Source organism: Gasterosteus aculeatus, chromosome 20 (genome assembly GCF_964276395.1).
Source record: "Gasterosteus aculeatus chromosome 20, fGasAcu3.hap1.1, whole genome shotgun sequence".
Lineage (NCBI taxonomy): Eukaryota > Metazoa > Chordata > Actinopteri > Perciformes > Gasterosteidae > Gasterosteus > Gasterosteus aculeatus.
Window position 1 is genome coordinate 2,814,413 of NC_135707.1, and position 14,218 is coordinate 2,828,630.

Below are 14,218 nucleotides of genomic sequence, written 5' to 3' on the forward strand. Positions count from 1 at the left end.
AGTTTTATGAAGACGTGTCCAGTAAATATTCACTGTAAAAACAAAATGCACAAAGCTCTGATGAGGTTTCACAATAAACATCAAGTCCAATGCAAATTCCCACTGTCTTTATTTACAGTACACAAATGCTTTCGTCTTCAGAACAAACAAACAAAAATAAAAATGGGAATACATACAGCGTTGATGGGAAGCACATTACAGCATCAACTATTTTTTCCCGGCACTACCAAAGCAAAAAAAGGCAATATGATTACAGGTTGTGTGTCTGTATTGGTTTACTCTAGACAATAATGCGATTCACATTCCACGTATCGTACGTTGACATTTACAGCTGGGACGTGGACAAAAGATTGGCCTCCTGCTAGACTTTGAACTGAATCCAAAAATATATAATTAACTATTGTATTTAGCGAGTTTTTCATCTGGCACAGAGCACGTTGTGTTGTGAGCACTGTCGGATGTCGGAAGTTTTGAGTCACACAGACGTTACACAATCGACCTGAGAGTAGGGAGTCTTCTTCGAGACAGTTGTGGCAGGTTTAAGCAATCGTTCGGTAATTACAGAGTATACAAACCGGCCGTGTTCTAGTATGAAAGTCCCACATTTACCGGCTCCCTTCCGTTTGATGGAGACGTTTGACCATGTGAAGGAACTCTGGTGACGCAGCTCACGGAAGCCATTCACTCGTCGAGGCCCTCGTCGTCGTCCTCTTCCCCCTCCGCCTTGGCGTCCACCTCGGTTGTATCTGAAAACTCGTGCAGGAGGACGTACTCGCGGCTGCTGAAGCCAAACTTGATGACGTCTTTTTCCTTGAGCTCGTAGTAGCGCTGGCCTTCGATGCGCTGATTGTTCAGGTAGGTGCCGTTGCCAGAACCCAGGTCGATGATGTACGGCCTTACCCTGCGGCCGCTGGTGCCGTCTGCTCGCGTGAACGCCATCAGTCTGCAGAGAAACAGCCAGAAAGTGTTAATAATACCGCAACAAACGTGTAATGCAACAAGGAGTCACAAATTGAAGTAGAAGCTTTCTGAAACACAGCAAAGTAAAACACGAACTGATAATGCCAGTCTTACCGATACTGGAATACGGCGTGTTGCTTGGAGCAGGATGGGTGGTCAATGGGGATGTCTGCGATTTTTCGCTGACGCCCCAACAAATAGGCACTCTGTCTGTGAATGTACATGACGGGAAGGGCCTCGTCGTTCTTGAAAGGGTACAGCCGCCACCTGCGCTTTGGAATGCGAGCCTCGGGGGGCTCGTTGTACTTGATCACCTCCCCCCGGAATGTGTTTGTATCCTCGGTCAGCGCCCCTGAAAGTTCAAAGTTGGGCTTCTCTTTCTCTGCAGGTGGGTCGCCCGCTCCTTCGGGCTCTCCCAGATGCGGTTCTTGGGTTTCTTCCCGGCGCTGGCGGTTTTCCCGCCGCCGCTCGTTGTGCTGCTGCCTGTCGGCTTGCTGAGAGGCGAACGCGCCGCCGCCTCCTCCACCGCCGCCGCCGCCTCGCTCCCTCGGCCGTTCTCGGCCACTCTCCCGCGGTCTGTCGGATTCCCACCGGCTCCGCCTCTCCTCCGGCTGATCGCCTCGCCGCCGCCGCCGCTCATCGCCGCCAGCCCGGTGCTCCTCCCGCTCCTGTGAGAGTTTTTTGGGGAAGGGGGAGATTATTGGTCCATTGCAAGCTTGTACATTTGGAGTTGTTTGGAGTCAATACCGTATATTGTAGGAGTCTACATTGCTATGTCATTATTGTATGTGGGACATGACTGAGGACGTTATTGTAATTACAATAAGAGCAACAACAAAAATTATAATTGACACAAACCATTTAAGGTAGGGATGAGTGATTTAGTGAGACACTAAATTACCATTTGCAGGACGTGGTCACGTGCGTTATATGACAATAGACATTGTGATTCCTGTGTAAAAATGGCTGTATACCGACACACAGCGGTATTCACTGTATGTGTCCAGCAGCAATCTATCATAACGCTTTAAAGAACGGTCTCTTCGGGATGTGGAACCTACTCACCCGCTTTACTTTGCCGTCGGCCCCGCGGTGAGGGGGGGAGCGGCTCCGCCTGGTTCTGGGAGATCTGCTGCCTCGTCTGACGGGAGACGTCTCTCTCCTGCCCGGGGAACGCTCCCTCGGCCGGGCGGGGGACCTGTGCGCGGAGAACCCAAATAGAGGCAGCGAACGTGTTAGTTTGTAGTTGTTGTTTTTTTTAAAAAGGGCTACGTTTACAGGTTTACAGATATTAGTGAGAAACGACCCACGTAGTAAAAACACGCGGTTAAAACTGAGTCACGTGGTGACCACTGATCCGAGGTAACGCTACCTGCTCGCTCGCCGCCTCGGTGGACTCGAGGCGCCGCTGGATCTCGACCTCGAGCGGCGGGATGTCTGTGGCCTAACGGGGCTCAGTTGCTCCTGCTTTATCTGAACGTTGGGCTCGCGCTCCGGTGACGGCCTCCTCCGGTGTCGCTTCTCTTTGGTCATTCTGATATGTTGAAAACAACCCAACCGCTATTTAACTAAACACGCATCGCCGTGTTAACAAAAACAAAAGCTAACTCGCGATTACAAACTTCGACTGTTGTGCTCAAATTACTCACTTCCGCTTCCGGCGGTGCGCCGAGAGTTTGTGTCAACGGGGACGCGATCAAACTTCCACTTTGGTTCCGTATGAATTAATCTCTTATTCGTGGGATTTTGCTTGAAGTCGGTCTTTTATTTAAATGGATGAACTGACTTTTTAACGAGGAACATTTTAGGCACACTGTGAGACGGGAAAGCCGAGTTAAATTGTATTTGCAAATATAAACCCAGCAAACCATCAGCCATATGTGTTTGTAATCCCGACGGTTATCCATGTATATTATATTATTTATATCAAGTTCCTATAATGAGCAGTGCATTTGAGAACCAAACCGCCGAATCCACCCGGACACATTTAAATGGGGCGCCGAGACGCTGTTGCCGTGACAACTTTTTGTCATATTTATTGAACCTATTTTACTACGCTTCTGATTTTAGTGTACAGCTTGTTTTCATAAGGAATACACAATGGCTAACTGTACACCATTCGAGTGTCTCGTGAAATACGAAAGTCCAGTTTTGGTCGAAAGATCAAACAGAAAATCAACAACGGTGAGTTTAAATAGTAACGGCAAAAATGGAGTAACGTTAACGTTGGATTGATGAATTTGTGGCAAGGAATACATGGAATAAATACAAACTATAATGTAAAAATAATAATAATTTACTTAAAAATGTCATCCGAATCATTTATACGTATCAACTTTAGTCATTTACAAGACCACAAAAATGTGATAATTAACAGGAAACTATTTGATTATATTCATATAACTAAAAGGAGATCTAAGAATGTAAACTCCGCAGCCAAAATCCGATGACCCCAGGCAGGAACCTAAAGAGATCCTCAACCGCATCCTTCCACCCAGGTAGAGCTCCAACCACCAACACTGTCCAACAAGTACGAAGCGCATTGTTATTTATCTCGGCTCCTGCGTCGCAGGGAATGGATGGAGGGAGATCAGCTGTGGGAGCAGCAGGTGTCTGTCGCACCGAGTACCAGAGAAGACGTTAGTGGGCTGGAGGAACTGCTGGACATGAAGCTGCAGCAGTGGCAGGCCAGAGGAACAGGAATTTGTCCCCTCCGCAGGAAGCTCTATTCCCAGTGCTTTGGTGATAAGGAGGCCGAGATCGATCGATTCACCGAGTTACACGTGGACGTTGCTAACCCACATCACCGTTAACTCGGATCGCCCGATTCTCCTTCTCTTTGCTTTCTTCCAGATGAGCTGATCAGACAGGTGACCGTCGAATGCACTGAGATGGGTCTGCTGCTCCTGAGGGTCAGAGATGAGATTCAAATGACTCTGGCTGCGTACCGGGCCCTGAGTGACAGCAGCATGGCTTTCGGAATGAGGAAAGCACTGCAGGCGGAGCTGGAGAAGACTGTAAGGACAATCATTTATTTAAAATGAAGTCTGGGTTTATTGTCATCGCGTCGATTTATGGTTTTATCGTCATCTTTTGCTGTTTGTTAGTCTGTCAAAGCACTCCAAGGGTAAATAATGAATAAAATAATATGTCTGAACAACTTAAATACCCTGAGGAGCCCTTATCTCAAATGCTGGCAGCACTTTAGCGTAACTTAGTAAATTTTTCACTCATCCAAAGCCATTGGAATACAGTTATGAACTGTTCTTCACTAAAGTATCCAGCAGGGAGCCCCATTTCCCATTAAGTGTAAAATAAAGAATACCGCTTTTCAAATTTGTCTTTGAACATGCTTAGATTTACGACCTGGGGCCAGAAGAACGTGAAGACCTGAGGAAGCAACTGAACCAGCTGACAGCTTACAAGAAACATTTAGAAAAGAGAGAAAACGAAAGGCGACAAGTGGAGGAGAAGATTCACACACAAGAGATTCAGTTCCTGAAGAGAATCAACCAGCAGCTTAAGGTGATGTTTCTTTTTAAAACACTGTTTTAGATGTAGAACCATGAGAGATTTAGAGTTATGTTCACACGCCTTCAGATTTCTGTTTTTTTCTTCCTTTTCAGGACCAATTGTCAGTGATCATTGAAACAAAGAAGTAACTTTGCCTCCATTTCCCAGAAAGCAACGCGCTTTCCTGTGAATTCTTAATTGGTTTCAGTTGTAATAGATTTCTTAATACTAAAAGAGAAAATGTTTTGGAAGCAGCCTACGACTTGTGTCACAATGTCTACAAAGCTCCATTAGATAATCAGTCCAACATCATATTTTACAACTGTTTATTTAGGCTGAGGCGATCGCTGAACCTCATCTGGAACGCCGGTATTTATTTAATTTGGCGAAAAAATGCCATGAAGTAAATATTTGGATGTGGTGACTTTAGAGGCTGCGTTGTGGTCGCTTATTAAGTTGTGGTTCTCTTTTTAAATCTATGGAAGTTCGTTAACTCTTGTAATCTACAAAAATGTTTAATACATGATTCAAATCTTTCCAATACATTTCTCCTGTGTTCTTCTTCACACACTCTCCATTTCCTAGGACACAATGTTATATTGGTCTTTTGCCTTGTTTCTAAATGAAATCGAATATAAACATGACCAGTTGGAAATTTACGGGTATTTTATTACAGCGTGTAACAAGTACAGTCCCCCAAAACTATACCTTTCTCTTGAACATCAAGAGAGCATCACACCTGTATATGACAAATGAAATGTCATTTAAAAACCGTCCAAGTGGAAAAGACACGATGCAAAGTCGTCTCCCAGAGAGACGGCGAGGAGGAGGAGGAGGAAGCAGCCAGTGGCCGTTTGATGAAGACCCTTCACACTTAAGTCAGCATTCCACCTTCAGCCAACTCGGCACTTTCACCACCAGCGTGACCTTGTTGGTGTGTGTGTGTAAATAGAGGTGCGGAGTCGTTCGTCTCCACTCTAGTGCTTCGGCCGTTTGGCCTTGCGGCCTTCTGTGGCTGCTGCCGGCGCCTTTCTGTTCTTGTTCTTGTTCTTCACATTATGCGTTTCGTAATAGCGGACTCCAAACTTCTTGGTCCTCGTAGCGCGGTCCGCCGCTCTTCTCTGTGGAGAAAAACAAAAACATGAGCGTCAACTCGACCTCATTCCAGTTCCATGAGCGAGTCAAGTTTATATATACACAAAAATATCTTCCGTTTCCTGTCGCTCTGGGGGTTGGCTGATATAACCACTGCATCTATAGATACAGTACATCTATACCATGCATACCTGTTTAGACGTCTGCCTGGGTTGTTGGGCGGACTCCTCGTCCTCCTCAGCTTTCCTCTTCTTGCTCTTCTGTTGTGCATCTGAGTTCAAGCAGAGAGTGAGGAATGGGAGTCGGCGCCTGGCCGGATCTCAAAAAGGTCAACTTGACCCACCCGACTTGTATTGCTACAGGCAAATACCGCGCAAATCACTATTTATGAATTCATGTGTCAAACATATTCAATGCCAGTAAGACGGCTTGCTTGGGAGCTTTTTGTTTCGTTTCCGAAAGAAATGTACAAAGTCTAAAATAATTCTTTCCCAACATCGAACACCACACCCTTGACTGACCTTTTCTTCTTTCTTCCTTCGCCGCTGCTGCCGCCGCCGCCTGTTTAGTCTTGATGTCCTTGCACGCTTTGTCGGACAGCGCCTTCGGTATCCTGTATGACGCAACAAAGCAAACGGTCAGGATCTGCTGCGACATGGACAGTGGTCGTCTACGCAGCTGCATAGGAAAGTTATGGTCTCATGCCGACGGGCTTAAAGGCGACCAGCTAACACGCACGGCCGCCGCCGCACGACTTCACGTGACCGGATGAAATAAATCACAGAAATACAAAAACGATATCTGGTGGAGAGCGGACGGACCGGATTGCAGAGAAGCGATTGGATTTGGCCCGGTCCAGGAAGTGCTTGTACTTGGAGATCTTGTTGTCCAGCTCGCGGATCACCTCCCGGGAACTCTTGTTGCTGTTTGCGTTGCCGGCCGGAGCGGCTGATGATGCTGCTTCTTCTTCTTCCCCCCCAGGCTCTCCATCAGCTGGCTCCACATCGGCACCGTCTTCCTCGCCACCCTCTTTTCCTTCTTCTACCTCCTCTTCTTCTTCACCATCCTCCTCGCCATCAGAGCCAGAGTCCAGGTCCAGGTCGGGCATTTCCACAGGAACCAGGTCTTCCTCATTGAACTCCGGCGCCACGTTGATCTTGCCAAAGTTCTGTTTCACGTTAGACAGAATCTTCGTGACCTGCTCTTTCTGTCTCTGCAGCTGCCGCTCCTTCTCTTGCTCCTCAGAGGAAGCCTCCAGATGGTCTGGCTGCTCCTCCTGCACTTTCTCAACTGCCTCGGCGGGTCCTTGAACTGGCAATTTGTCCTTGTCCTAGAAGAACGACAGAGACAAAACACGGGTTGACAACACGGGACTAGGAGAAAAGGTCATTCAGCGATGAAACTGAAGGACGTCTTACCACTTGATCCCCCTCAGGCCCCGGGGGTTTCACGAAGAAGGGGATACGCCCTCTCTGCCAATCATTCAGCACCATCTTGGAGACCGTGGAGAGATCTGGCTCACCGCCCTGCAGGAGGCCAACAACACATTGCTCAAGCGAAGGGTTTAAACTAGCAGTCGACACGTTCAAGCGGAAGCCACAACTCATACCTGTAGGTGTGCTCGTATGATTGGCTGTATTTTAAAACGTTTACGAAATACATTCAAACTTGAGGCAGAGCCTTTTAAAAGGAGCCAGAAAACGAAGGAGGAAGATTCAGACCTTTAGAAGTTTCCCGGTGCGGAACGCCAGCTTCTCCAGGAAGTTTTCAGCAGAGTTCCAGGAGGGGATGCGGTAGGTCTTCTGAATGTATTCTGGCTTGGCCCGCTCCAGGACCGCCTCAATGTGCTCCTCAGGGTTCTTGATCTTCTCCACTTGAACCTGTGAGAGGAAGGGAGGGAAATAGACGTGGAGTTTAAGATTTGGGCCGGCAACCTCTCCGTTACGGGGACTACTTCTGGAAACGGTTTCTATTTGCTGTGCAGGTGCACAAATGATTCTCCTCCATTGTATAATTGTAATTGTGTGCACGACACATATCACAGAATGTGAAGAAAAATAAAGACTTACCACTCCTTTCAGGACAATATCGGATTCACTGTCTTCTGAAGGGTAGACGACGCCAGGACAGTCTATGAGGAAGATGCGCCTCATCAAAGTGATGTACTGCCACACCTAATAGGAAGAAAATAATAATATCTAAATGATTGAATCCATTTTTGGTTCATCAGACGTCCTAATGTAACGTCTCACTCTGCGCCCAAGTCCGTCTGTCCTCCGGTCGACTTCTTGTTGCTTTGGCCAAATTTGGACACACAACACATTCAACATTATGAAACCTGTGCGCTGTGTGTGTAGTCGAGGAGTTTCAGGGTGTGGGAATGAAAGATGAGCTGTGAAATAAAGGAGCCTCCAGTTTCCTGTGTTCCTTTCGACAAGAACCTACAGCTTTGACACGCTTTCAATGTTGCTACTAATCCAATGTTTGCATGCCGTTGGCACGGCAGAGAGGACCCTTTGTACCTTTGTTTCTCCAGCGAGGGGGGCCACGTTGCAGACCTTCTTAGACCGCAGCGTGTTGATGACCGAGCTCTTTCCCACATTCGGGTAGCCGATGAAACCCACACTGATCTGCTTTTTGTCCGTGTGGAGCTGTGGGAGGCAGAAAAGAGGAGTCAGGATGTGGCGTTTCCTCAGCAGCCTCAGTTGGTCCTCGAGTCATGGAGGTTATTTAAGACGGGGCTCTTCTGCAATAAACCAAGCGGACTGCTCATCGCTCCAGAGACACGTAGCAAAAGATATCCGTGAACAAGAAAATCACAAAGCCATGCTATCCTGCTAACTGAATCTCATCTCAGCCGACAACGGCCTTACAAACAACAACCTAGAGTCTCTCTACATTCATCATACAATCCACTCGAGAAAAACAGCTCTATCTACGAGCCCTTTACTGTGAAGCTTTTATTCCCCTTATATCACAATAATGATACAATATGTATGAATCAATGAACTTTTATAAACTTCTAGAATATTAAAATGTAAATAAAATTAAATGTATGAACCATTCCAAGCAATAAACTATGTAACTTTTGGATTGTGCAGAATAATGAGGACATTGGAGAACCAAACTCAAAGCACCAACATCTCGGCTCATATTCGGTTTTCATCAGTAAGTCTATAAATAAGAAATAGAACCCTCATATATCAAAAGGTTCCTTCATTTCAACACATGCGGCCAAAAGCAAACAGTTTTGTTGCAAATAAAAAAAGGATTCCACCAAGTGGGAAATAAGGTGATGAACTGAAAGGTTTTGGTATCTGACTTTCATTGAAGCAGTCACTGGTTCTCTGAACCGGCGGCGTGTGCTTACCTTGCCAAACTGCCGGAGCAGCTGGATGAGGGAGCCCTTCCCAAATGAGTTGGTGAGGCTGGCGTGGAAGGCGAGAGTCGGGTACTCCTGGGATAAAAGAGCCACCCAACGTTTCTGGTCCAAAATTGAGTGGAAACAAAGATTTTATTTTTCATCATACAATGAAGAAACAGAAAAAAAAAACAAAGTCCGAAATAGAAAGGAAAAAGATGAACATGTGGTGTATTTCTTACCGTGACCCAGGCAGGGATGAGGTCGCACTTGTTTAGAACAAAGATGAGATGCTTCCAGGATTTCTCCTTTTTCATGTAGTTCTCGATGCTCTTGGAGCGCGTTCCCATGGGATCACGGGCGTCCAGCACTTGGATGATGACATCAGACGAGTCGATCACCTATTAGAAGAAAACCGTCAGAGCGCCCCGTGACGCATGACACGTACCTCCTGTACATCAGCAGAATGCGGTGCAGAGGAGGACACGTTACCTTGTAAAGCTCCCCCCAGATCCTCTTGGACTGACCCTTTTTGAAGATTTCTTCACGTACTTCCACCCTGTCGTAAAAAGCAAATAGAACTGGCGTCAGTGCTTGAAACGGAATTAGTTATTAATGAATTATTCTTGAGTTGTGGTCAATAATGTGTCCTGTGAGGGCCCGACCACCCGGAAGTCGGATCAGTCCATTCTAGAGGTCAGTTGAAGCAGCCAGCAGAGGATCGATAATTCTACATTTTAGAGGGTCTCACCGGACCCCGGTGTCCTCAGTCACCAGGTCTCTGTCCTTGTCTGCATCGTAGGTCAGGGCCGAGGCGGCAGCCTTTTCTATCAGGTCCTTCACGTCCTCCACCACCAGGCTGGGCCTCTTCCTCTGAGACTTGGGCCCAAATGTGGTCTCAAAACCTTCCGTGTCTAGGATGTGCACCTTGGCGTTCTGAAGATGGACAAGCAAAGAAAACGATTAGACTCACAGCTGCGACTGTTTCTTTTGTTTAACCGTAAGCTACATGATAGCGCCGGTGATGTGACGCAGTCGCTCCGGACAGAATCACAGAACCGGTACACACAGTAAGAAGACCTAAATATGATACTACCATACCAAGACATCAAGCGTTCCAACGGTTTTTAACCACACGCCACGCATCTATGGCAACACTGCCATGAGAGGTGGGGACGTAGAGTTTACATGGATGTCAGTTGGACAGACGGTCCAGTGAAAGAGGCTTTCCGCACTGTGTACTCACATGAGCCTTCACTCGATCGTGCAGGAGGGACATGGGGAGTTTGCTTGGTCTCATCACCACACGATACGGATCCTTCTGCACGGCGCCCATCTCGTCTTGGAACTTCTGAAGGGACGACTGCTTGATCACACGGGTGTTTGCTGAAACGCAGAAGATACGAAACGGGCCGTTCAGACGTCCTGTTTCTCTAACAATCCTGTTCAGTCCTGTTCTGTTTAAACGTAAAACAAATTAAGAGGCCCGGTCTGTCTTGAATATTAGTTCTAAACTCTGTAAACCAAAATAGATGTCATTGTTATTGTAGGCAGGGAGACACGCTACCCGCTGAAAGCCAATGAGAACATGAATAAAAGCTATTGTATCGTATTGCTACCAGAAAGTGCCAATTTGCAGTGGTGCATTTAAGATGATGTTCTTAAATTAGTATATTTCTTAAATGTTGCAAACAAGGTCCGGTCGAAAACAAGTTTGGGCAAGTATTGCCCATGGTATGATTTGCAGCTTCCCCGCCACTGCTACCATCTCAGAGTTATTTATATATATATATATTTTCTGTAATAAAATGCACTTACTGAACCACTTGATGTTGGGTTCCACTCGGGCTACAGTCCCTGGAGTCACTGTGGACTGGAACTGGAGGGGTCTGATGACTTTCCCACGGTCATTACTGGGAACAGGACATCAGTGTGAGTAGAAGCACGTATTGCTACATTTGTTGCCTCTTAGAAAATGAACAAGCCACAAGAATAAAAAAAAAAAAAAATCTCCACGATGAAGTACCGTCTCTGCTTCTGTCTGTACATATTCAGGCGTTGGATGGTGGATCGGTCCCTCATGTTGTGTCCTCCAGCCCCCTTAGCTCGATCTGTGAAATACAGCGACAGTTCGTTTAAAAATCCAATAACGCAACACACTTTGCTTTTAAAAGGCACCTCGGCGCAGTGAGGGATGAATTACAGCAGCCGAAGCGTCAACACGACACATACAGTTCAGGTTAAAGTTGAATATTTAAACGTCAGATTGAAATGGCCTAACGTCAAATTATTACAGCATTAGCTGTGGTAACATCGAGTTGACTCAAACCAAACCGTGTTTTTATTTCAATGCATTTGCACACTTGTTGTCAGAGACTCGCTCGGTGACAACGTCAACCTATAAATGTGTTTTAAATACAGTTCAAGAGACGGCTAGCTGCGATTAGCATTAGCAGTAAACAAACGGTGGTACGTTAGCTCACCGGGGTTGCTGCTGGAGGACGATTTGTTTATCGAGCTCTTCCCCTTGTACAGCGGCTTCACCATTTTCACCGCTCAGTCGGTAAAACCTCACAGGAGAAAAGAGATAAAAGGCCACGCGGCGGTGTCGGAGGGCCGAAGAACGGACGCTGTTTCTCCCTTCAGCTGTAAAGTGAACACCGTACACGTGCCGTTACGGCGAAGCAGGAAGGACGTCATCGAAAGAGCGACGGCAAGGAGAACCAATCAGAGGACAGTATAGACCGGATGTGCTGCGCACACCCACGGTGTAAAAAAAGTAATGTGAAATGACTTCATGTAACATTTAAATGAACAATATATTATGTAACCACGCATTCTTTGGGGGGTCGTGTCCCGGGTCGTGTCCCCCCCCAATATTGAGAAAATACCAATATGTCCCCCCAAATATAGAGCTGAAAATATGTAACTTCCGTTACATATGGGGGACATTAGTTATATGAGGACGGGTGGGGTCATGTACATATTTGATGGTTTTGTGAATAAAACCGATACCGTTCAAACAAGTAGTTATCTGGAAATGACAATATATCTCATTATTCTCTCCCGACGTGTTTATCCTGCGAAGTAAAAGCGCTTCTTCATCAGCAGGATCGTCCAGGAAAGGACGCGCCATGCCCGAGAAAACACTCTAGTCTTTAACGTAACAGAAAGCTTATTTGTGCATATGTGGAAACTGCGCTAAAACCCGACTGATACAGAGTAACGGACCCCTGATGAAAATTATATTTGATTTCACTCAATGGATTATGAAAGATTTAATGTTTAAAATCGTCTCAAAGAATTACACATTCATATTTTCCTTATTTTTGTCATTACAAACAGTCCTTGAAAAAACCCCCATCAACAGCTAATTGAAGCACACAAAAATAAACACAATTTATCATACAGACATATTTGTCTAATATTGGGGAGGGGGCAGATGACAGAGCTTTTTATAAAATGTCTTCTTGAACATTGTGACATATAAAGATTAAGATTAAACCCTACTTAGGACCCAATATCTAAATGATAATCTATTGATTCATCCATAGAGGCGGCGAGCTCAGTAACATTAAAACACACCTGACACACCATTAAAACACACCACTGAGCTCTTTCAGACTTCCATCTGCAACTCCACAAGTCCCAGAGAGCTCTGGACCCCCCCAGAGTCCAGACCAGCTAAGGTACCCCTCACCTGCTCCACCTGCATACATCCACATGAACCAACATCAGCTGTACAGACGGAACTATGTGGTGAGCAGAGAGGAAGGTTCTCCACCAGGAGGAGACTCTCCGTCCTCCAGAGAACACAGAGACACTGAGGAATCAGAACTGGGCCAGAGGAAGAAACCAGGATAAAGAGGTTCAGTGAATGTGGTGCTGAAGGTGTGGAGGTGGATCAGTGTGCCAGAGGAGACCAGTCAGACCAGTTCTACACAGCAGCTGATGCCAGAGGTTAAATCTGTCTGGATGATCAGGATATGACATAAGTCACCTTCCTGTTGTTGTCAGTCAGTTTGAGTTCTCTGTTTACTGTGATTTTTTAAGTAAAACCTTTTTTCAGTGGCGTAGAGGGCAACATTCCAAGGTCCCAGGATCCTTTGAAATATTGGGACGACCAAAAAAACATACCCAAACTTCTTCCGGCTGTCCCTACAATTTCTGTGCACACCAGCCTCCTCTGTGCCATTTCTTTTGAACAAAAATGTATTTAAAAAATCCTCTCCCTCCCTCAAAGACAAGTGAGCATCCTCACATTCGTATGCAAAAGATAAAGGTATCAAGATATCATTTTAAACTTAAATTAAGATATAAAATACAATAACTTAAATTATATTAGTGTGTATACACTGGGTTATTAAATCAGTGTGTCAGTTGCGGCCATAGACATATGTAAAGGCATCTAGGCTTTATATATAACATCTAGTCAACTAGCTTGCCTGTAATGATTTTTAAGGTCCAACAGGTGTCAGTACTGAGCAACACAGTGATTCATGAGGCCTCCTCTATCCCATCTACCCATCACTAGCTTGAACATATTAAGCAGCATTTTAAACACCATGAAAGTTAATGGAACATCTCCGCGACCATTGGCATCTTTGGACGGAACCGTTGAGTGAACTTGGAGCGTCTTCTCTCTGCTGTTTGTTTGTTCGAATTGGATGAGGACCTCCGCGTCTTCACAGATGCTCTAAATCAGTGACAATGATCAGGTGACAAGCAGCCGGCTTGCTGCTGCTGGTGCACTCTGGGAAGGGTAGTTCTTTGAGACTAAGTCCTGAGATTCAGCTCCACAGTGCCACTTTTGTCTGTCCTGAAGAAGAGGCCCGTATACTCTGGTCCATCTGGTCAAGAACAGATCCGTATGATGTATGATCTTCTCTGACAAAGATTCCGGGTGGAATGCTGGGTTAGGTTTTCATTTGAAAGGTCCAAAGAACAGATTCCCGTAATGGACCTGTAGTTCCTGTCTGAGCATTCTGTCTATTTTATGAATATTGGCTACGACGTCATCAGTAACGTAAATTAAAGGAGCATTTCAACACACTTTTCAGAAGTCAGTAAACATCTTATTAAGGCAAATATGGTTTTTACCATAAGGTGCAGGTTGCTAGACAACGAGAGTGATGGAGAAAAAGCTGACGATGCAAACAAACTTATCTAGCGTATAGGACCCGCATTTAAGTTCATGTCCATGTATTTAAATAGCACATTTTTGTTCTTTTTATTGGCCCCCTACAGTTGAGGCGGCCGCCCCTATAAGTTGGTGCGATTGGCGCATGG

At 45.9% G+C, this 14,218-nt stretch overlaps 3 protein-coding genes across 3 annotated transcripts; 1 reads left to right on the plus strand and 2 right to left on the minus strand.

Moving 5' to 3' along the window:
- Positions 1-92: 92 nt before the first annotated feature.
- snip1 (Smad nuclear interacting protein) lies at positions 93-2,898 on the minus strand. Its single transcript, XM_040165248.2, has 4 exons — positions 2,333-2,898; positions 2,026-2,158; positions 1,075-1,628; positions 93-943 (listed from the first exon to the last, which is right to left on the minus strand). Exons 1-4 carry the CDS (start codon positions 2,491-2,493, stop codon positions 682-684), a joined length of 1,110 nt encoding a protein of 369 aa, XP_040021182.2. The 5' UTR covers positions 2,494-2,898; the 3' UTR covers positions 93-681.
- dnali1 (dynein, axonemal, light intermediate chain 1) lies at positions 2,360-5,117 on the plus strand. Its single transcript, XM_040165249.2, has 6 exons — positions 2,360-3,144; positions 3,397-3,458; positions 3,533-3,702; positions 3,814-3,977; positions 4,318-4,485; positions 4,587-5,117. Exons 1-6 carry the CDS (start codon positions 3,061-3,063, stop codon positions 4,620-4,622), a joined length of 684 nt encoding a protein of 227 aa, XP_040021183.2. The 5' UTR covers positions 2,360-3,060; the 3' UTR covers positions 4,623-5,117.
- A 4-nt stretch (positions 5,118-5,121) lies between these two features.
- gnl2 (G protein nucleolar 2) lies at positions 5,122-11,682 on the minus strand. Its single transcript, XM_040165247.2, has 16 exons — positions 11,413-11,682; positions 10,956-11,040; positions 10,748-10,842; positions 10,176-10,315; positions 9,681-9,865; positions 9,422-9,488; positions 9,172-9,330; positions 8,939-9,052; positions 8,091-8,219; positions 7,638-7,742; positions 7,290-7,448; positions 6,987-7,094; positions 6,390-6,898; positions 6,090-6,181; positions 5,760-5,839; positions 5,122-5,594 (listed from the first exon to the last, which is right to left on the minus strand). Exons 1-16 carry the CDS (start codon positions 11,474-11,476, stop codon positions 5,451-5,453), a joined length of 2,235 nt encoding a protein of 744 aa, XP_040021181.2. The 5' UTR covers positions 11,477-11,682; the 3' UTR covers positions 5,122-5,450.
- Between the last annotated feature and the right edge of the window lie 2,536 nt (positions 11,683-14,218).

Bases quoted from the DNA above. Each gene is read 5' to 3' on its own strand.
- snip1 (XM_040165248.2), bottom strand. From the start codon at position 2,493: ATGACCAAAGAGAAGCGACACCGGAGGAGGCCGTCACCGGAGCGCGAG. The intron at 2,159-2,332 runs GTAGCGTTACCT...CTCCGCGCACAG, and splicing joins CCGAGGCGGCGAGCGAGCAG to GTCCCCCGCCCGGCCGAGGG. The intron at 1,629-2,025 runs GTGAGTAGGTTC...AAACTCTCACAG, and splicing joins CCGACGGCAAAGTAAAGCGG to GAGCGGGAGGAGCACCGGGC.
- dnali1 (XM_040165249.2), top strand. From the start codon at position 3,061: ATGGCTAACTGTACACCATTCGAGTGTCTCGTGAAATACGAAAGTCCA. The intron at 3,459-3,532 runs GTAGAGCTCCAA...CCTGCGTCGCAG, and splicing joins AACCGCATCCTTCCACCCAG to GGAATGGATGGAGGGAGATC. The intron at 3,703-3,813 runs GTGATAAGGAGG...GCTTTCTTCCAG, and splicing joins GCTCTATTCCCAGTGCTTTG to ATGAGCTGATCAGACAGGTG.
- gnl2 (XM_040165247.2), bottom strand. From the start codon at position 11,476: ATGGTGAAGCCGCTGTACAAGGGGAAGAGCTCGATAAACAAATCGTCC. The intron at 7,095-7,289 runs GTCTGAATCTTC...GGCCTCCTGCAG, and splicing joins GCACCGGGAAACTTCTAAAG to GGCGGTGAGCCAGATCTCTC. The intron at 5,840-6,089 runs GTCAGTCAAGGG...GCTTGAACTCAG, and splicing joins GAAGGAAGAAAGAAGAAAAG to ATGCACAACAGAAGAGCAAG.